General features: G+C 46.6%; 7 protein-coding genes across 7 annotated transcripts; 5 read left to right on the top strand and 2 right to left on the bottom strand.

Annotated features, from left to right (window-relative positions):
- Nucleotides 1-71: 71 nt before the first annotated feature.
- On the top strand, nucleotides 72-2,387 carry FOMMEDRAFT_157861 (uncharacterized protein; the record flags this gene model as incomplete). The annotated part of the gene is made up of 6 exons (XM_007267970.1): nucleotides 72-284; nucleotides 348-719; nucleotides 795-995; nucleotides 1,066-1,441; nucleotides 1,504-2,253; nucleotides 2,314-2,387. The coding sequence occupies 6 exons, from the start codon at nucleotides 72-74 to the stop codon at nucleotides 2,385-2,387; spliced, it is 1,986 nt and encodes a 661-aa protein (XP_007268032.1).
- A 402-nt stretch (nucleotides 2,388-2,789) lies between these two features.
- FOMMEDRAFT_157860 (DUF654-domain-containing protein) lies at nucleotides 2,790-5,892 on the top strand (the record flags this gene model as incomplete). Its single annotated transcript, XM_007267969.1, has 11 exons — nucleotides 2,790-2,951; nucleotides 3,005-3,079; nucleotides 3,131-3,297; nucleotides 3,347-3,494; nucleotides 3,547-3,823; nucleotides 3,872-3,961; nucleotides 4,017-4,170; nucleotides 4,221-4,509; nucleotides 4,560-4,702; nucleotides 4,761-5,697; nucleotides 5,782-5,892. 11 exons carry the CDS (start codon nucleotides 2,790-2,792, stop codon nucleotides 5,890-5,892), a joined length of 2,553 nt encoding a protein of 850 aa, XP_007268031.1.
- Nucleotides 5,893-7,179: 1,287 nt separating this feature from the next.
- Nucleotides 7,180-8,434, top strand: FOMMEDRAFT_29588 (uncharacterized protein; the record flags this gene model as incomplete). The annotated part of the gene is made up of 5 exons (XM_007267968.1): nucleotides 7,180-7,239; nucleotides 7,334-7,522; nucleotides 7,573-7,674; nucleotides 8,078-8,087; nucleotides 8,349-8,434. 5 exons carry the CDS (start codon nucleotides 7,180-7,182, stop codon nucleotides 8,432-8,434), a joined length of 447 nt encoding a protein of 148 aa, XP_007268030.1.
- Nucleotides 8,435-10,097: 1,663 nt separating this feature from the next.
- FOMMEDRAFT_29587 (cytochrome P450) lies at nucleotides 10,098-12,215 on the top strand (the record flags this gene model as incomplete). The annotated part of the gene is made up of 10 exons (XM_007267967.1): nucleotides 10,098-10,448; nucleotides 10,514-10,557; nucleotides 10,615-10,696; nucleotides 10,752-10,822; nucleotides 10,873-11,186; nucleotides 11,242-11,288; nucleotides 11,361-11,400; nucleotides 11,459-11,649; nucleotides 11,702-11,998; nucleotides 12,060-12,215. The coding sequence occupies 10 exons, from the start codon at nucleotides 10,098-10,100 to the stop codon at nucleotides 12,213-12,215; spliced, it is 1,593 nt and encodes a 530-aa protein (XP_007268029.1).
- Nucleotides 12,216-12,659: 444 nt separating this feature from the next.
- Nucleotides 12,660-14,188, bottom strand: FOMMEDRAFT_29586 (FabD/lysophospholipase-like protein; the record flags this gene model as incomplete). Its single annotated transcript, XM_007267966.1, has 3 exons — nucleotides 12,660-13,765; nucleotides 13,976-14,093; nucleotides 14,159-14,188. 3 exons carry the CDS (start codon nucleotides 14,186-14,188, stop codon nucleotides 12,660-12,662), a joined length of 1,254 nt encoding a protein of 417 aa, XP_007268028.1.
- An 863-nt stretch (nucleotides 14,189-15,051) lies between these two features.
- Nucleotides 15,052-16,475, bottom strand: FOMMEDRAFT_157855 (uncharacterized protein; the record flags this gene model as incomplete). Its single annotated transcript, XM_007267965.1, has 2 exons — nucleotides 15,052-15,534; nucleotides 15,591-16,475. The coding sequence occupies 2 exons, from the start codon at nucleotides 16,473-16,475 to the stop codon at nucleotides 15,052-15,054; spliced, it is 1,368 nt and encodes a 455-aa protein (XP_007268027.1).
- Nucleotides 16,476-18,041: 1,566 nt separating this feature from the next.
- Nucleotides 18,042-20,593, top strand: FOMMEDRAFT_135071 (alpha/beta-hydrolase; the record flags this gene model as incomplete). The annotated part of the gene is made up of 13 exons (XM_007267964.1): nucleotides 18,042-18,249; nucleotides 18,333-18,436; nucleotides 18,500-18,558; nucleotides 18,616-18,670; nucleotides 18,735-18,863; nucleotides 18,938-19,039; nucleotides 19,105-19,126; nucleotides 19,175-19,246; nucleotides 19,303-19,384; nucleotides 19,442-19,931; nucleotides 20,095-20,210; nucleotides 20,423-20,444; nucleotides 20,543-20,593. The coding sequence occupies 13 exons, from the start codon at nucleotides 18,042-18,044 to the stop codon at nucleotides 20,591-20,593; spliced, it is 1,512 nt and encodes a 503-aa protein (XP_007268026.1).
- Between the last annotated feature and the right edge of the window lie 193 nt (nucleotides 20,594-20,786).

Genomic DNA, 20,786 nt, shown 5'->3' with positions numbered 1-20,786 from the left:
ATCATCATAACGCGCCTCCGCCCGTCACGTTCCTACCTGCATCCAACCTCAATTCTTTCTATTTCACACCGATGAGCGATACTGTTGAAGAAGTTGCGGAGGGGGATCGCCCCGTCATCAATTATAATGCTGTCAAAGTCTACGATGAACGGAATAGATGCCTATACATCTATGGAGGCACTAGATGGCCTGTTAATGACAACATAAGATCTCCCACTTGCAAACCCACGTCAGACTTCTTTCGTTTCAGCTTTGGTTCCGTGCACCCCTGGACTAATTATACAGTAAGAACTCTCGCTCTTGTCAATAAGATAATCATTATTTATCCTGTCTACCTGGTAAATTAGAACGACATGCGAGACGATCGGTCCCTGATATCACCATTCGAAGAGACGCTATCAGTACCACAGACCTCCGGACTGGAGTTACCTGGACTAGGGCCACTACCGACGCTTAATAATGCTGTAGGGACTGTTGTACACGATAATACAGCCTCTATGACTCCATATTTGTTACTTCTGGGAGAGCCTGTACGAAAGTCGTCTAGAAAGGAAAGCCACCCTGAACTTCTGTGTATCAATCTCAAACAGAATGCATGGCGTATAATTGAACTTAGAAATGCAAGGAGTGTTCCTAATGGACGATCTCGTGCATCCATGATCATCTCAGGTACACTAAGGACAGAGGGAGTCGATGTGTATCTGTGTGTCTTCGGGGGCGTTAAAGAGGAGAGATTAAATGCAAGTATTCTACTTTGACTCTTTCATCCTCTCCATTAATCAATTTGGGCACAGGATGTTAATACGATTACGTCTTCAAGGAAATTTTCTGTTGCAAATCTCTCGAAAGGGATTTGGACCATTCCCGATGGAGAGTTACCAGAAGCTGTTGGGCCTTTAGGGATACACCCTGGCCTTGCAAAGTACTGGGACGCACATCAGGGTCGGGAATTGTTATTAATTATGAGAGGAGCTGTAGAGCCACATGCAGGCAGTGTAAGTCAGAAACCGAGTCTGTATTCACCTCTCAAGAATCCTTTTGTGACCATTTGTTTAAAATATTTAGTCAGAGTCGGCTGCAAAAGCAACATTCACAAAAGCGGTCCTATTTGATGTACAATCAAGCAGTCAATGCTTTATGGACGTCAGCATCGACACATTACATATCCCTGCTTCTGCAAAGACGTTCATTTGGCAGAGATGCACGTCTTCTTTGCCTAGCACCTCAGACTATGTTCTGGTTACTTGTGGGCATCGGCGTGGACCTAACACATATCCACTGAGATCAGCAAAGCGTGCAAGCATATTGTATATAAGGCCAAAAATTAGAGTCTGGACTGCAGAAATCGTGCACGTAAATAATGCAGTTGGAATAGAACCTGAACACACAGAAGACAGCGAGATTCACATAGATCTCACTTCTGACAACGAAAGTGACTCGTGTGAGTATCCTGTCCTCTACATATTCCTATACTCTTTCTCATTAACTTGTGCCCCATTTTAGCATCCACTGAATCGGACAGTCCCACCAGAGTAAAAAACTGTAGACTATCAAAATCCCTGAACATCTTTACTCAAAGAGCAAAGAGAACCGGTCCACCACTACTGAGAAAGAGTGGACTGAAAATCATCTGGCGAAATGTGAATTGCGGACGTCTCAAGCGCCATCTGGACAATCTGAACCCTTCATTTCGTGTTGAAGCTATGTATCTCAGCGGGAATCTTCCCAGCCGCTTTGAGCAGTCTGAGTACACGTACGGGCATCCGTTCAGCCCAAAGCTTATCCTGCTAGGATGCGACCACGAGTTCCTAGGGGAAGTTCTTGGAGACATTCACAATGCGTTTGCGTGCATTTCTCTACATTCGCTTCTCGATACAGGCCATGATACCAATTCCAGCGAGGAGGTGGAGGAGGTGGAGGATGTCAGTGTAACTGATGATTCTACACTATCGGATAACGACACGCTACTCCCTCATACTGACGAGAGCAGCCATTCTCTCAGTCCTCATAGTTCATCAAGCACTGTTACTGTCAACCAGTCCAATAGAGCACCATCTGACCTTGCTGAACTAATCGAGGTTCAGCAAGCATTGACTCGGAAATCTACTGAACTTGGAACTCCCCTGTTGATGGCATCTCCTGCATTAGGTGGACGTATAGATCCGCATTTATGTCATTCTTTTCAAGGAGAGGATCTGTTTCTATTACCAGTCCCCAAAACACCCACTAGTATTGATGTCGAGGACTTACAAGGTAAGTGTACTCCACTTAAAGACTTTCTCGGTCCAGAACTGATTATATTTTCTTTCCAAGTTGAGGAGATTGTCAATAAAATCGTAGGGTGTGAGTCGGATGATGAGATGGAGATAGATGTGATGCTGAATTAGGCAGAGTAATGGGCGGTTTATATCTTCGAACCTGATTCAGTATTTGTAGTTTTCATGAGAGCACCACTTCTTGTCATTATTGTTCATCCTTTGCACTCGTCATCATGCTTTCCCGTGCACTTCTGCCCTGATTTCTTTCCGTCATGTTCTCTAATACTGTTTTGAATTAGCATTCGGTTCTAATCGTGGTTTTCAAATTCCATGTTCGAGTCGGTGTGGAAATGCTATGCACGTGATTGATATATCTACATAATCAGTGGACTCGTCTCTTGTTTCATGACTTCCTACTGCCAGGAGCTCGTATACTCCCATTACCAAAATCTGCATCTCTTCGATAAAGGAAGAAATTGGACTCGCCACCGTTTAGTGGATATCAGCCCCTGCATTTGCCTAGTAACTGAAATGCCGCCGCGTCTGAGTAAGAGACAACAACGCGAACAAGATGAGCTGCTCAGCCTCTCTACAAAATCTTCAGCGCATGAAACTCCCGATGAGCCACAACCAGTAGAGTCCAGCGAAGACGAAGGTTCAGTTGTGAGGCCTAAGCCTGCAGGGTTCTCCGCCGTATGCCTCATTTATTTTTTATACCCCCAACCTATTGACGATCGATTTCTTAGCTAGCTCAGCCAGAGGTAATCGAGGAACCTGAAGAGGAAGTGGCAGATGCTCCACAAAAGACAGGTAAGAAAAAGGTGGGCATGTATAGGTCCTTTTTTGAGCCTGTCGTTAACCGTGTCATACAGAACAAGAAGAAAAAGAAGAAAGAGATATTAAATGTCGGTGCAGCTACATCGCCTCCGATTTCTCCTCAACCCCAGCAAGCGAAGGCAAAGAAGGATGCTGGAAAGGGAAAGGGAAAGGTCGACGATGGAGATGAGTTGGACAAAGCACTTGCTGAATTATCTGTGAAGTAAGTATTTACATCTCAGACCTGACGGGAGGCTTACATCCCACTCAAGATATCCGGATCTTCAACATGTCGCACAATCTGCAAGGGGAGGTTCATCAGCACAATCTTTCTCAGTGAAACAGAACGCTCTACTCGCCGTGTCCCTGGCTCATTTGGACAGTGAGGCGGAGATGAGGAGGTTTTTTGGATCTAAAGTCGTAAGTAGTCTTCTTTCATAGTATAGGAGACTTATTTGACGGGTATAATTAGATCAGTGCGTCGAGAGCACAAGATAAACAGCCTCGTGGTGCTCGGGCAGCTGTGAAAGGTCTCAAATCAAATCTCACAAAGCCACAGGCAACATGGTGGTCCGCATCGCAACGGGAGGGACTTTCGATTCGTCCTTTAACTGAAAGCGAGGTCAAGGACAAAGCGGATCGTAGCAAAATACAAATTCAAGAGAAAGGTGAACGCTGGTGGACTGTTGGCTATTCAAAGAGGTATCGTAATGTAACGAAGGCATTCATAAGTGCTGTATTGTCAGGAGGTGCGTCACTTACCCAGCATCTACTTCTCACCATTGACCACGTTCCAGATCCGGAACGATTGTACCGAATTTTGTCGAAGCTACCATGGCACGCCGACACGCTGCTACAGATCTCGGAAATATATCGACATCGGGAGGGTGATTATGGAGTCTTTTCATTTATTGGGATGCATCTGACTTTGACCTCATGAAGAACACTCGTCAAGCGTCGATTTCTTGAATCGGGCTCTTTTCACTTATGAGCGAAGTTTTATTGGAGCCTTCGCGTTCACTGCTGGCATCAATCGACTTGACTTCGATCACGTCGAGAATCGGCCATTCTATCTCGCACTTAGCCGAATGGTAGCGTACGTGATTCATCAATACTTAGGCTTGCAGACAACCCAAGTCCTTCTAGGGATTTACAGCGTCGCGGATGCTCACGTACCGCTTTTGAGTTCGCTCGACTTCTTCTTTCGCTTGACCCATACACCGATCCGCACGGTGCGCTTCTGTTTCTTGACTTTCTTGCGGTCAGGTCAGGCATGCATGAATGGCTTGTATCGTTATGGGACCTACACAACGCTCAGGCAGAAATGGACAACGATATACTGGACACGTGGAACAGGTTTAACGTGACGATTCTGCCAGGATGGTCCTATGCAAGAGCCCTAGCGCTTCGTGTCACGGAGGATGTGAAGAAACAGGTTCGTGGTCCAGTCGTCAAAAACCCAATCGACTCTAATATACTATACAGAGTCATGAGGATAGCACCAGGGCACTTGAGGAGGCTATCCTGAGCTTTCCCGCTGTTGTACCCCTCTTGGCGGACAAGATCGATGTGTACCTACCCGGAGAACTCCGGGGTCATTCAGACTTTAGAGTGCATGTCGATTCCAGGTAGACCAGTGTTTTCACACTATACATACTTGACTTGCTAATTTTCCTCTGTTCACAGCTCTTTAACCCAGTACGAACCTCTCATTCACTTACTGTCCCATCTATACGCGCATCGGTCTTTTTCACTATGGAAAGCGTCAGACAAGGCCGAATGGCTCAAGGAGACAGCACTTTCAGTATTCAATTCTTACGATCTAAAGAAACCGAATGCTTTATACGAGAGATTCTGCAAGCAATTCAAGGTGGGCAACGACTCTCGCTCAGCTCCGACCCCGCAAGACCTTTACCGTTCCGACCTTGCACGCTCAATATTCCGTCATGTTGGTGCACTCGCAGACGCAAATACGACACGCCGTCTCACGGCATTCTTCCCCCGCGACATTCTTGACGCTCCAGCTTTGAGCTGCGACCCGCTGCCTCCGCATACCGCGGTTTCACATTACAACGATGAATTCTTCGCCGATTGCGAAGACGTATTTGCATTCCGGCCGAGGACGCGGCGTGAGCGTGAGATTGACGCGCGAAATTTAGCTCGGATGATCCCTGATGCGAACGTCCGCCACCAATTACAGGTGAAGCAAATTCGCTTTTCGTATCTCGATTGTATTATAAAATTAACTCGCTTATGTTCCTATTCGTACACGCACATTCCGGTGGCTGTACAGGCCTTATACGATGCCCGCCCCGACATTCAGCGGCAGTTTCCTGAAGGTGTAACGCAATTCGCGCAGGTTGCTGCGCAGCTGGGCGAAGATTTCTGGGACAACCTTCTTCCTCAGATTATTGGTGACGTCGGTGATGTCGAGGCGAGGGGCGGGATGCCGGGTCAGTTCGTTGATCTAGAGTTCCCCGATGAGAATGCCGAAGCGGAACATCGCGTCGGTTTAGATGCTGCTGCACAAGATGAGCAAGAGGTGGAAGGCGGTGACGGTGATGTCACTACAAATCTTGATGCCGAGGAAGAAAGTAGCGACGACGACGAAGAGCCTGTGCAGGTGCGTTTGTCTTGTAACCTCGGCGATTGCCCATGGCGTCGTAGCATCCTTGTGCCTCTCTTAATACCCTCGTTCATTCTACAGACGTTCCCAGCTCGCATATGGCAGAATTTGGTAAATCGCTTTTGGGGTGGTTCCGCACCAGCTCGTGGAGGAAATGATGGGAGCGAGACGGATGATGACGAGTCAAACTAGGATTGTCCCTTGTGGTAAGTCTGTTCATGTACATGTGATTATAAGTTCCGTTGCGATGAAGCACCAGCTCATCGTCGTCAAATTTCTAGAGGTCTGGATATTCAATCTGTTGTACGGCAAGTCCTAAATTTGAAACATTTCCCGCATCTGCTATGCTTCTGCAGGCACACAGGGACAGATTGACACACAACATAATAGTATGAGACTATTGATTGCGAAGAGTGGTTTGCATCTCATCTGTAACAGATCGACTGGTAGCAAATTCAAATCGGTATTTCAAGGCTTAGCTTGTAAAATACATGGGAGATTTCTTCGACATGGCAATCGCAACTAGGGAGGACGGGTCCGCCAGGCCTCTATCCACCTAGTCATTGAAATGCACTTACGTTCTCGCACAAAGGGAGCCAGTCTACTGTTCTAATCTCAGCGATGAGACACTTTGCATCTGCGTTGTCTTTTCGCGTTAGGCTCAATCGCAAGTCCTTTTGTAGAAATTGCCTCCGGCATGATACTTTGCTCTGCTGTCTTCTTCGACCCTTATTTTCCTCTGTGGGCCGCGGCCTATGGCGACGGCATCGATTCAATACAACACATGCAGGAAGAGAATTTCGAATGTTGGTCATTTTATGCCGTACAACGACTACCAAAAATGGTGAGAGAAGATGAGTAAGCCTCTCGGTTACACTGGCCACACAGGGAGTGAACCACTTGAACCATGAGGACCACCTAACGTGGTCTGGGTTCAAATAACGACTTTAGGCGAGCACTTGGGGAGATATGAGCCTTTGTATCTGGTGCGTTTAGACAATGTCAGATTTCGTGTCAATGAAGCCCACTTACACGAGTTGCCTTTTATGGGTGCTCGATTCACCCATTTCAGACCATTATACCCCTTGATAAAAGTACAAGCGATTTATGCCACTCGCAGGGATTATTTCAGCACGCCTCTGCACCTTGTTTTCAAATGGTTAGCAGCCGTTTCCCACCAGTTTTATAAAAATCGCCCAGTCATAAAGTTTGATCGTTCCCTACCTACCAGAACCATAATTTGCTTCGCCTAGGCACAGAGCTGGTCTCAGTGTCGACTGGGACACAAGTATAAATGCGCAGGACGCAATCCCCTTCTAACCCACCCATTTGTATTTCAAGCCAAGCTTTTCGTTCTAACCTGTCAACCCTTGCTTTTCGCTCACGAGCGATTTCTCCACCAAATTATAACTGATTTATCCGCGGTCTCAAACCCTGTACACTCCTTTCGGTCGTTCCTTGAAATTTATAAGTGCTACAATGATGCTCCTCTTCCGCTCGTCCTTCATCACTGTGGTTTCCGTTTGCGCGATCGCAATCGTCAGCCAATTGGCGACTGGCAAGCATCTTCATACACTCACGATTGAACTTGCTTGACTTATCTGATGTTCCCGTAGTCTATGCCGCACCTCAGATTGGGATGAGACCCTACCTGCACGTTTACGGTGTTGATGCGTCAGGCTCAGAGTTCGAATCAGTCTTATCGCCGACCGCATCAGCCGAGATCGGTTCGGTATCTCCAGCAATAGCTAGTGCAGTCGCGCCAGCAAACGAGGCGCAGGTGACAGTACCGCCAGCGGATTCATCGGGCAATGATAATTCAGTTAGTTTGCTGTTTCTGTATGTGAGGCTTAAACCGACATTGGTGCACAGGAACAGGGAGCAGAAAAAGCTGCACAGACAAACGCCGCTATTTCATGTACGACCGGTATCGGGTTATCTCTATTCGTCGGCTCGATCGCTGCAGTGATTCAGGTCCTTTGAAGTTGTGCCCTAGCGAGGTCTTCACGGAACGAATTGTCGTTTGCGATCATCACGTGACTTTAGAGTTATTCCCTGCCTGCCTAAAAGATAGTTGAAAGGGCCATCAGCTGCGACATCTCGTCCCTTCTTACATTCCGCCACCCGCTTACCCTTCTCCCCGTACCATATTCTCTTTTCCACCTTCCGACCGTGTCCCTTCCTATTCTCTAAGCTCGTTCTGGATCCTTGGATTTTCTTTTCTTTTCTTTTGTGCCAGTTGAGTTCGTGCCGTCCTTTTTTTATTCGTATCACGTATTGCGCGTCGGTTATTTATGTATGGTAAATCTTTTCAGACGTGTGTGGACGAGGTCAATTGGCGTGCTAGATTGTTGTATGCTATCTGTTGTCCTTTTAGCCTCTGGCAGGTAGGCGTACCTCGTCCACTTGTAGCGTAGTAATTCAGCCTTGTACCAGATGCTTGTCGTAATTTCCACCAATGTTATACCATTTTGGTTCGAAAAAAGGATAACTGAATTAACATTTGCAAGTTCTTTTGGATATTACTTGGACGAGACAGTAATGCAACATGACATACTGGTCAGGTTTAGACGGAGACTTGACATTACTAAAAGTAATGTGAAATGATAGTTTTGCACAAGGTGAGTCTGTACTACCAATTTTACAAGGGTCAGGCAAATTGTTCAGTGTTCTGGAACGTTGCATATTGCTCCTAGCAGGACAGGCCCTCAATTACCAATGCTATGGCCTCTGACATTGTCCCTTGTATTAAAGAACAGAAGTGGATGCACTATCTTGGACAGAAGAAGTGAGAGTGAATGAATATGCATAGTTGCATACAGTAATATACAGTATGTCTACAGTAGAATATGTCATAATGCATAATGCTGCCAGTGGGAAGGGTCATTTCTGTACTCATGAGATTTACACATTATGACATTGTATTTTGGCAGAGAATGACCATTTGGTTTTGAGAAAAAGTTATTCATTATGACAATTATACATTACCATATTATGCATTATGACATATTTGACTGTACTAGATGCATAGTGTCAAATGAAGACTAAATACAACACTGTCAATACATTGTATCTAATGCATTATGATATACAGTTTTAGCAGGAAATCCTAATTCTGTCATAGGAAGACTTGATGCATTATGCAAAATACTTATCTATTATAGCATGAATTACTGTCCCATAATGTGTGAATATAGCAAATGTAAGGAATGAGAAAGATTGTGCTTATTCTGTACATTAAATGAAGGAATACATCCCATAACATTGTGATTAGATAATATTTACCATTGGACTTTCTATAAAGTCGGACAGCAAGTATAGAGTACGAGTGGAAACTGGCCAGTTTGCCACACTGAGGTTATCCACGTGGGTTACTCACGAGGATAACCACGAGGGGAACTGAAACAGGGAAAAATACTATGTGGTGAACTGTATTAAGTAGCATATTAATCGTTCATAAAAACAGAAAAATGAGGGAATAAAGTACATAATTATGTTTGTACAAGTCCTCTCCCCTAGAGAGATTGAAATAAATCATCAACCGTTTGTTAGTCCTATCAAATTCTTGCATTTATTGAGGAAAATTACTATTTTGGGCATATTGCATAATATAGTTAGCTAATTCCCAATATGTTGACAACGTTGGAAACTACCCTGCTAGTTTTCCACATGTGGTTATCCACTTGTGGGAAACCCTCAAAACAGTTTCCACTCGTACACTAAGCAAGTAGCTATTCTCCAGTACGGCAACTAGTTTTTTAATTGAAAAACATCATCAGTAATGGTGATTCAGTGTAAACAGATCATACAATTCAATTGATATAGTCAAATAGAGTACATATACGTTGATCACACTACTCATTTTAATACATAATCTCTGCATTGTATGGGTAAAGAAAAGGCCTACGTGTTGGTACGATACAAGATCTTTCGAAATTAAGCACAGCACTTTGTGGAGGACCTGACTAGTATACGTACGTAATTATTATTTGACTGTCTGAAACATTAAATTCGGAAACTTCTTCGCGCCCGAGCAATCTGCTTATCCACTTCTCAGAACTTGGAAGCGTGCGCTTTGGGCCAGTCAACTTGTTCCAGTTACTTACTGGTATACTCCTCCCTGTATGCACGGTATATGGTATGTGGTTAGCATGCCCACACATCGGCATTTTGTGCGATACATTCACACGGTCTCACAACTGCGGAAAGTCAGCCCCACGATGATGTTTGCTCTATTTCATTCGATAAGTTACTGACTCGATTTCTTTGTCCGAGCGACACGTTAGCATCTACGGTCCGCTTACGATTCGTAATTACGAACGCAGGTTACGTTGTTAGTATAAAGTCCTTTACTAGCTGCGAAGCCCGTTGTATCCTACAGCCACCTTCCAATTACCATGGGACCATTCCTCAACTGGGGCTACCTCGACGCCTTTTTTCTCCTCCTCGCGCTATGGACACTATTGAAGCTCAGTCAGGCTGTGCGGAAGCGGGTCAAAACAACCAAATTGAATGGTCCTCCTTCCTCAAGTTTGCTCTTCGGTGTTACTAGAGATATTGTTAAAGGAGACCAAGGCGTGTTGTACGAGCAATGGGCGACGGAGTATGGGCCTGTATTCCAAATTCCTACGATGTTGGGCGGAAGACGAACGATTCTAGTCGATCCCAAAGCTGTTGCTCACTTTTATTCAAGGGAAACGTTCACCTATGTCAATAGCAAATTCTCAAAGATGGCCATTTCAAATCTTGTATGTCATGTCATCTTCTACTTCAAATGCTCATTGGATAGTTCTAATTCGCAATAATGATTAAGATTGGTAAAGGTCTTTTGTATGCGGAAGGCGAGAGCCATCGAAGGTGATTACTTGTCAACTGAGAAGCTGTTCCGTCATTTACGGTACAATACTTGCCTAGGCAACGCAAAACCCTCTCACCGGCCTTCAGCAATGCGGCTATTCGTAACTTGATTCACGTGTTCTTCGATTCTGCATACAAGGTACTGCCTACCGTTCGCAAGGTTTTGAAAGTTGATGTTTAACAAAATTGTGCAGGTAAAAACTGCATGGGACGCGGTTATTTCTGCTTCAGATTCCGATGAAGCAATCATTAACGTTCAAAAATGGTGCCTTTATCCGTGTTCATGTAGACGTATTTGACCTCATCTCGATTTAGGATGAACTGTGTTTCACTTGATAGTATCGGTATTGCTGGATTCGGCCACGACTTCGGCGCACTGCATGGAGAGCACTCAGCTATTGAAGAGCTATTCGACTCTTTCGGAAATATTCCACAAAATCCCTTTATAATATTACTTGGTTCTGTGTTTCCATTTCTTATTAGATTACCGACCAAGCGCAAGCGCCTGATTTCGAGGTTGCACAATACGATGGAAGACGTCTCAGAAAAGTTGCTTGCGCGGAGTCGGAAGGAAAAGGAAATAGGTGGCGTTGCTAGCGACACATCGCGCTCCATCATCGGGAGTCTGCGTCAGTCCTTCGTTTTACTCCTACCAGAATACCTCTAGAACTCACATTGCCGTAGTGAAAGCAGAGAATGCCGACTCTGAACTGAGACTTAGTGGAGAAGAGGTTCTTGCTCAGGCAAGCATTTTAATACCAAGGCTTCATCCATAACCAACCCACAATCTTCTTGCACATTAGATGAAGGTGTTAATCGTAGCCGGCTACGAGACAACGTCAAGTACGTAGTGGGACTACATGCATGATTCGATTCTTTTCATTACGTGTCCTTTTTATAGTCAGTCTTACTTGGGCTCTTGTCGAGTTGTCAAAACATCAAGAAATGCAGGACAAGCTTCGCGCAGAACTATCTGAGTTCACGAATAAAGACCCGACATATGATCAAATCTCGAACGGTCTTCCTTACCTTGACGCTGTAGCGCGTGAGACCATCCGTCTGCATCCGCCACTCGGAGTAACAGGGAGAATAGTAAGCCTGATGCAGTGCCGTATACAGGTACATAAGTGACTGACCCGCGCAGGCAGCGCAGGACGACGTCGTCCCGCTGAGCAAGCCGATTATAACGTCCTCTGGTGAAAAAGTCGATCATATCACCCTTGCAAAGGGCTCTCAAGTTCTAGTGCCCATTCGTAGCATTAATCATTCAGTTGATTTTTGGGGTCCGGACGCAAAGGAATTTAAGCCAGAGCGTTGGCTGGATAACGAAGCTGGGCTGCCATCTGCAGCTAAGGAAATACAAGGTTACCACCACATCCTGTCGTTTATCGACGGTCCAAGAACCTGCCTTGGTCGTGCATTTGCCATTGCAGAATTCAAGGTTAGATCTCCAGCCACGCTTTGCATGATTCTCTGTCTCACTTTACTTTGCACATTCGCAGTCCGTTTTGTCCGTACTGATTCGCAACTATGTGTTCAACCTACGAGACGGCCCAGAAACGAAAATCGATAAGATCAATGCGCTTCTTCCTCGCCCGAAGGTTGCCGGCGAAGACGGCTATACTCTACCAATGCGCGTACGCCGCTTTGAGTATTAGTTGTCGTGGCATTTCTTCACGAAACATTATTGACCACCTTGTACTGTATATTTCATAATGGCCATAAGATTCACTTGTGTTTCGAATTTGCCTTGCACATTTTCATCTAGTCGTGCTCGTTTTTTCGGCATCAACATCTAAATCGAGATCATATTACCTCTCACAACCAAAGAGTGAAAAGGAGAAACGATGGTATTTCGAGTTAAACGTAAGAATGATACAAACACAAATAATATTGATATCATAAACAACAGATACGGAAACGAATTGAAAATCCAAGGGAGAAAAAAAAACCGGATAAAAGAAAGAATGAACGAATGTGCGCGTTATCACGATAACTGAACTGAGAAAGGCAATGAAACAGCAAAGGAACAGAATAAGAGAAGGAAAGGTTTCGCGTTTGTAATACAAGTAGTTGGACTCTGCGAGATTTTGAGTCTCTTTTTATTCAGGAGCTAAACTTCGCGCTCGAAGAAGGCGCTCGGCTAGCTCTGCAATCCGTTTCTGTGTCTCAGAGAGCTCCAGGTACGTCAAAGAAGCCTTGATCGCATCGTCAACAGCAGTCCAATCGTCAAGGACAATGTCCTCGAGACCGACGGGATTGAACCTGAAATACGCTCCTGTTTGGGAAAACCGTTCTTCAAGACGGGCATGCACGGCCTCTGCATCTGTACTGATGTGTGCAAAAGCACGAAGCATATCGATCATTCCTGCAATACCAGAGCGAGTCCGTGGAGCCCCTGGACGATACGGGTTCTCGTTGCGCCTCCCGGTTCCGATAGAGATGAGAGTGTTCGCATATGCGGTCGGCCCATAGAGCGTTGTAAGCTGCTTTAGGGCGAGTTCTGCTGGATTATTAAATCCCACCCCACCGTCGATATAAGAGTGGCCGGCATGTACCGTGGGATGGAAGTACGTCGGTGCGGCGGAGGTCGCAAGCGCCGCGGTTACGATTGTAACGTCATCCAGGACTTCGGACGTTGGAAGAGAGTCTGCACTTTTCGAGCGGTCTTGAAAGGTAGGCGTGTAGGATGAGAACACGGTAGGCCGTGAAAGGTCAGCAGCGTCGACGGCCACCGTGAAGACAGGGACTTGCAAGGCACAATTGGACTCTTGAGCGGCGGGCTTGAGTGGTGCAGCCGCATCTCCGAGGACTTCCTTAACGGCGCGCGAATATACCTTTCTTTGCTTCTTTGTCGAGTGCTGGGAACTGGTAAACAACCACCACAGGCTCTTCAGCCGCCTACCTCCAAACAGCTTCTTCGGCATGGCACGGTATGTATCAATCACTTTCTCGAGTGGAAGACCCATCCGCGCAAACATCATGGCAGCAATACCCCCCGTGCTGGTGCCGCCAACTAGGTCGAGAAGCTCGCGAACATCGACTCCAGGCGGAAGGTGTTTTTGCAGCTCACGTAGAAATAGAGGAGCAAAAATACCCCGTACGCCTCCGCCATCGAGCGTTAGAATAGCTTTTGCGTCATCTGGTGAAGGGATGGAAAGGGGGGACGGGGCATAAGGAGGAAGCAAAGGTACCGCGCAGGAGCTTGCTGAAGAAATAGATGCAAAAGACAACGAAGGAGAGGTAGATGCCGAAGAACATGTCGTAGTCCGTGTTGAGCTAGAGCTTGAAGAGATGCGTGAAAATATAGATGTTGAAGACGAAGCTTGAGAAAACGAGGAGTGCGCGGAGGAAGAGGTTGAGACTCGGGTAGGCCTGCTCCGAGACCATGGGCAGCCACATCCATCGGAGGGCGAACCTGGGAAAGAAATTTTCGTTGGTGACGGCGTTTGCAATGGTTCGAGGTCATCGACCGTCTGAAGCCTCGGCGATTCAAATACTTGAGACCTCACGTCTGTGTCTGGGCACTGGGAATTCTGGAATAAATGTTTTACTGTCAGCGGATTTTGTCTATTGCACAATCCGCATGCTGTTGACGCACCTCAGGATCGTCGTGTGCTATCGAGAACATGTTGATCGCATAACCTTGAAGTGGCTTGACAGTGGAGGGCGGGAGGGGAACAGAAGCAAAGTCGAGGGGGATTAGAATTTATAGTTCCAAAGTCACACGAAATGCGAAATAGGATATGTCGTGGCCACAGAAAAAGGGCAGAAAAGGGTACAACAACCAAATTGCGTCGTGGCAGATTCGCCGATAAAATCGATTGACCAGAGCGATGAATGCGATTACGGATGGGCGGTAAATTTTGTCCAAGGTCTGGTACGATTACTGCAGAGGCCAGGGTGTCGGAGCCCCTGGAAGACTGAACCACCATCTGAATTTATGCCCGAGCAGAAGCCAAAGCGCATCGCTTCGAGAAAGGACATCCACTACTAAGGACGGCTCGACAGGGGAAAGCGTTTTTGTGCAAATATCAAGCCCTCCGAAAGCATGTCAGGCCTATGCATTGCCATGAGGCTCCTGCGGCCACAAACCGTGGTCGCGTGGACTCTATCCAGCCGTTCCAAATCAAGATACCCGTACAAGTTGAACGTAAGATTCTAAGAGTAGAGCTCTGAAACAAGGTTAGATGATTTTCGCAATTGATATTTGTTGCATCGAGTTAGCAGAAACGGGTTTTCTTGAGGGTTGAGGCTGATTGCCAGAGGCTAACACGAACTTCTAATCGTTATTGGCTCGATTTCCAAATTTAGCAATAATGTTCCGAAGAAAATATGGGGGACGAACAAAAGAACAATAAACAGGGTAAGGTAGAACACGTGAATTAAATAGGCAAATATGATAGCAAAGAGACAGTGGTAAAGCAATGATATTCCAAGCAAGAGATCCATCCAAGAGAGTGCGTAAAAGCAGAAAGATGATACGTGATAGCTTCACAAAAATCCAGATTGGCGAATTTTCGCCAGGTTTGTTGACGAACACTCGCTTGCTGAGTGACGGTTTTGGGCAAAGTCATTGGTACGCGTCGACAACGGGAAGCGCTGAGTGGGGTGCTGTGCACCGACACTACTGGTACATACCGGCGAAAGTGCGGAGTCAAAGCGGACAGGATTAACGTTCTGAAGCAGTACTTGGCCTTGAGCGATCTTAATAGCGTCGATCGGAGTGGCAGGCAGATCGCGCCTGACGAACGGCGAGCACAGCGGACGTGCGCGATAAAATATTTGAGTCGGCTGCTGTTCATTCCGGGGACCCGAGTTTGCAGGACGTTCCACTGGGTTACGGCTTGTCTTATATTTTTGACGCTGCTTACGGGCATCGAAGCAATAGACAGCTTCCTTCTGTCCGGCAAGGCGCACCTTCGGGATGCGTTCCAGCCGACGGCCCCACATACACACAGCCTTTGATGTTGCAGGCTGAACTCGGGAACCATTCAGCAACTGACTTGTGTGGTTAATATTAATTCGCTTACCTGTTCTGGGTCTATGTCTTCATAATCAATAGACCCTGACATCAGGACCGATTGTGGATCTGCTAAGATCGGCCTTCTGGGTCCAATTTGACCGCAAGTTTTAAGTTTGACGACGGGAATCGCAAAGGAAGACAAGGATTCCGAGATGGTTTCCTTTGAAGTCGGTTGACAATCAACCAATTCATCCTCACAGGCACCACAAGAGTCACAGCCGTCAAAATGACTTGGCCATGGTAGATCATGACTACCTGGTCGGATTGAATAGTCTAGTACGGAGTTCGCTACGTCTGCGAAGAGGGATGATATCCAGTCCAAGATCTTGGAAACAGCTGCAGCATCTGGATCGTAACGCGCATACGGTATGCCTGCATTATATCCTGAAGCAAGAGACGGGGAAGACAGTAGGTCATCTTGTAGCAGCGGTCTGCGTAACGTTTGACTAGGCATGTTCGCAGCGAATTTCTCGAAGTCCTCCAAAGTAAGTGATGACGAGCTGGCTGTGGAAAATGAAATCGACATGTCAGATAGAGAACTGGAATCGGATCCAGTGATCGCAGGTAGAGCTGTAACGTTCGGCGCCGCCCGCAAACGGATCATAGGTGGTAAGACCGCAAAATAGTTTGCGTGCGAGTATCCAATGTCGGGGAAGGATATCGACATGTCCGACAAGGATTCAAAACCAGGGGATAATGGTCCATCACATTGTACAGTTTCGTGCCTTGTTGAAGATTTTGAGGGACTTCCGTGCGGGGCTATAGAAAGCGGTTTCGACCAAAGGAACCTCGTCCGTGGGCAGTAGCCAGGGCTTTCCCATTCAAAACTGTCAGGAGAGTAGGCATCGAGAAAACTAGACAGTGACTCCGGCTTCGTGGAGTCGATGTTCATGGTGGTAAGTTATAGAGCACAGGAGACAGAGCTCCCTGCGTTCTGAGGCCTTGAAACCAGAGTTCGTCGCCACAAGAAAGCAAGAAGCAATCACTTGCAGAATCTCAGTAGATTCGACGAGGCTAGCAGATTGCCTATGTCTGAGACCCAATGAACTGAATGGCTTGTAATTGCAATAAGCAGTCCAGTCCAGGTGGTCGCGAATGCGGGGCTGACAGTCTTGTACGTACTGTGGCCTGCTTCCCGCGCCTAAAGCGCGTTCAGCATAGAGGTGCAACGGCAAGCCTGCGGTTAGCGAAGGCATATTAAACGCCATTCCCGATGGACTGGGGGTGTGGTGAGCAAAGTAGTGGCGACGTGCAGACGATTCATAGGACAGAAATAGCTGTGGCGATACTTACATAAGGTATGAACATATGTGGAATCGTAAGTTCGAACCTTATAAGTTACTCACTTCTCACTTGTAACAAGCTACGTTCCCATCGAACACAGTGACTGTAGTGCTGTAGCCATATTGCTCTGGAAACAGCTGGTAACACGTACCATTGGTTTAGATAAATCTGCATGTTGTTTATAACCTATAACTAGTATAAGTCAATGTAAAGACAATCTTTACTAAGTACAATGCCGATAAAAGCACTTATTAATTTATCTCGTGCGAATAGCTGCTTTCTAGACTAGAGGCCTTGTCCAGTCCATTTCAGATACTTCTGAACGTTACACATTCACTTGAATGGGATCCATATTTATTACTGGTCAGAGCAAGTTGAGCAACTTTGGAGCTTTAGTTAGACAACAATATTACTGGTCAGGATCTAATAAGAAACTGAAATGTCAAAATGGATTGGTTTGTGGTTTGAAAATCATGTATGTATCTACTATCTATTCGTTAGTAATTACGAGCGTAAAATATGTAAAAGAATTGGTATTACTTTTCTGCTCCTAGAATTACCACCATCTTGTGATTGACACGTGCTGCGCTCATCCTGACAAGCTCGACTCTTTTGAGTAAATTTACATCTTGGAATGCAACACCAGGTATTACCGACGGGTTCGTCTGTTTGTGACCACCACAGGTATGGCGCATCGAAACACAAGATCGGAACCAGAAAGATACAGTGTATTCCCGTTTCCGAATCGAGCTCGATTATCGGCTTCTTGAAGTTCTTCCTGGTGTACACCAATGTATTTCTCAGATGTTATCAGCCGAACCCTGCACAGGTCTATGGAATAACATCCGACGGGTTCGGTGGATCGTCTTCCGTTTGTTCCGCAGTTCTATGTAGAACGATTATTGGTTGATATTTGTGCAGGGAGATAAGGGGATTGCAGCCATGTGGAACGACCCATACGCGTCGACTTGTGATACAATGATAGCCGCTTACCGCTATTTTCGGCTTTGCATTACATTATGTAGATGCATAAACAATCGAACGACAGCGCCGCAAACACCCCGGAGGGCAGGGTCTGCGGGCGACCCGTGCGATCAAAGCAGAACGCTATATAATCGCCTTTTCTCCACCAACGAGTTCCCTCTGAGCTGCTCTCAGACTGCTCCTCCCCGTCATGTATCGTCCCACTCTCTTCCCGCTCTTCTTTCATATAATCCTCCTTCTTGGCGTGACTCATGCTCGCCAAATGACAAAGCACACCTTGCGCGAGAAACAGCGCGAGGCAGCGAAACGCTGGGCTTCGTCTGCTGTGTTCCCGAACTTGGAGGAGAGGGGCGGGACAGGTGTAAAAAACATTACTTTCAGTAATCCAAAAGCCTCAGGTGAACATAGGTCTGCTTGGCATGAGATCGGGGAGATTAACATTAGATTGTTGAATTGTGTGTACATTTGTGGTTGTGGATAGAGTTCTTTGTCGATGGCGCGTCGATCCCTGAGGTTGACTTTGATGTCGGGCCAAGCTGGGCGGGTTTACTTCCGATTAGTGCGGATCCAAATGAGACGAGAAAGGTTGGACTCTCAATTCGCCAAGGCGATTTGGGTTGCTATCATTGATTCTCTATCCCTGTTTAGCTGTTCTTTTGGTTCTTCCCTCCTGGTCCACAAGGGAGTCTTGACGATCTTATTTTCTGGTGAATAAGATATTTCATTGTCGGCCCCGGTCGTTTGTTTTCTCACTTTGTCCCAAGGACCAACGGCGGACCGGGTTGTTCCTCTCTCGAAGGTCTTCTCCAAGAAAATGGGGTAAGCGGAATGGTTTCTATTTCGTGGATATTTTTTGAACACTTGACTAACGACGAGACCGAAGCCGCTTACCTGGTCTTGGGGCCAAGCGAAACCTACCGTGAACGAATTTAGCTGGACGAACCTCTCTAGCATACTCTTCGTTGAGCAGCCTGTTGGAACGGGATTTTCGCAGGGCGTGCCGAATGCCCAAGTAAGACTCGCTATGTTATCATGGAACATTGAAGTAATGATGCTGACGTATGATATTTTGACTATTTAATGTAGAACGAGGACGACGTTGCGGAACAACTCGTTGGCTTTTTCCAGCAGTTCTTGGAGGTGTTTTCCGAGCTTAAAGGAAAGAAATTCTACTTGACGGGCGAGAGCGTACGTATCCCTGCTCCATTGGCGATGTCTAAGTCCGATGATGTTCAATTTTCCTTTTTCGATAGTATGCTGGCACTTACGTCCCATGTAAGTAGCATTTCACATATAATAACGGTTTTGCTGACATCGAGCCAGACATTGCGAACTTCATCTTCGACCATTCGGATATGCTTGACCTTGACTTGCAGGGTTTCTGGATTAGTGATCGTAAGCCCAGTGCTCACGTTACTTCGAGGTTTGGTAGCTGAAGTGCAGAAACGAAGCCTCCATCTCATGGGATGTTGTACAGGAACAGATCCCCGCTGTAAGCTTTGTGCATAAATACGAGAACGTCTTCTCTTTCAAGTGTGTATTCTTTCTGTTTGGAGCGTAAATCAGTTTATTCGAACCCTCCTCTTTCAGCCAAACGTTCATGGCGCACCTCGATGCTCAAGCTGCGTCTTGCGGCTACTCTGATTACTTTGATAAGTTCGTGCACTATCCTCCGAAGAACGGGTTGTTGCCTCTTCCCGGTAACTCGATCGAAGGTCCGCGCGGGTGTGACTTATGGGACGAGATCTTCAACGCCGCTCTCATCATCAACCCGGCATTCGATATCTACCGCGTCTTCGATACCTTCCCAATACTCTGGGACGTTCTCGGTTTCCCAGGTTCGTTCCCGCAGACTCAGCTCTCGCCTCTTTACTTTGACCGGGAGGACGTGAAACGCGCGATCCATGCTCCGGTGAATGTTACCTGGACGGAATGTTCGAACGTGAATGTCTTCCCGAATGGAGATGCGAGTTTACCACCCGCTGTGAGTGGGGTGCTGCCGAACGTAATCGAGAAGAGCAAGAGGGCGGTAATTGTTCATGGGTTGGCCGATTTTATTTTAATCGCAGAGGGGACAAGGGTTGCTATTCAAAAGTAATGTGGTTTCTTCTCTCCGAGTATTCCGAACACTGACTTGGAATTGGTACGATAGCATGACCTGTAAGTTCCTCTTTCGTATTCGAGAAACCTGTCCTTGTATGGACGCATGACCTTACGAACGTATTCTAGGGAACGGAAAGCAGGGCTTCCAAACTCCGATAGCGAATGACAGTTTCATTGTCGACGGTATCGGTGCATTAGGGAATATGCATTCTGAACGCGGACTAACATATTACGAGGTCGACCTGAGCGGACACATGTACGTGGTCGCCTTGTAGTATCTCTCTCGTAGCTGACGGATTGGATGATTGTTGATACCGTGATGGTCTTTTGTTATACTGTCGTCGGGGACCTGACTTGCGCTTCTCCCGTACGCTTCGCAATTCAACGAACCCGGATTGACTCGCTGCATCCTCGATCGATGGATCGATGCGGGACTCTGGGTGTCCGCGTACGGTATACGGTATGCAGGGTACCGCAATTCTCACCAGTTGTACGTTCTTCGTCTTCCCGGATTTGTTCTTCCTGTCTTCTTGCATTGCTGTCTACTAACTAAACTTGCGACTTTGCTGCACGCGAATGTACGTCTAGGCGGCATTCCAGATAATGCAGTTCCTCATGGGCTTCAGGAATTCACCGTGAGTGAGTTTCCGGTCGGTGAATCCGGGCGGTTGTTTGTTGGACCGCAAGGGCGCGTGGAAAGACGCTGAGGAGTAGGGAAAAATTCGTCAGGGCTGTGGTCTCGACGGTCGGAAATGAAGGGAAAAAGCGCCGAAGAGGCAATTGTGTTCAGAGTAGCATGGTGCTCGTGTGTGAGCCGCGTGGTGTACCACAT

The sequence above is a fragment of the Fomitiporia mediterranea genome (genome assembly GCF_000271605.1).
Source record: "Fomitiporia mediterranea MF3/22 unplaced genomic scaffold FOMMEscaffold_8, whole genome shotgun sequence".
Taxonomy (NCBI): Eukaryota; Fungi; Basidiomycota; class Agaricomycetes; order Hymenochaetales; family Hymenochaetaceae; genus Fomitiporia; species Fomitiporia mediterranea.
This window is presented reverse-complemented; position numbering and strand designations above follow the sequence as displayed.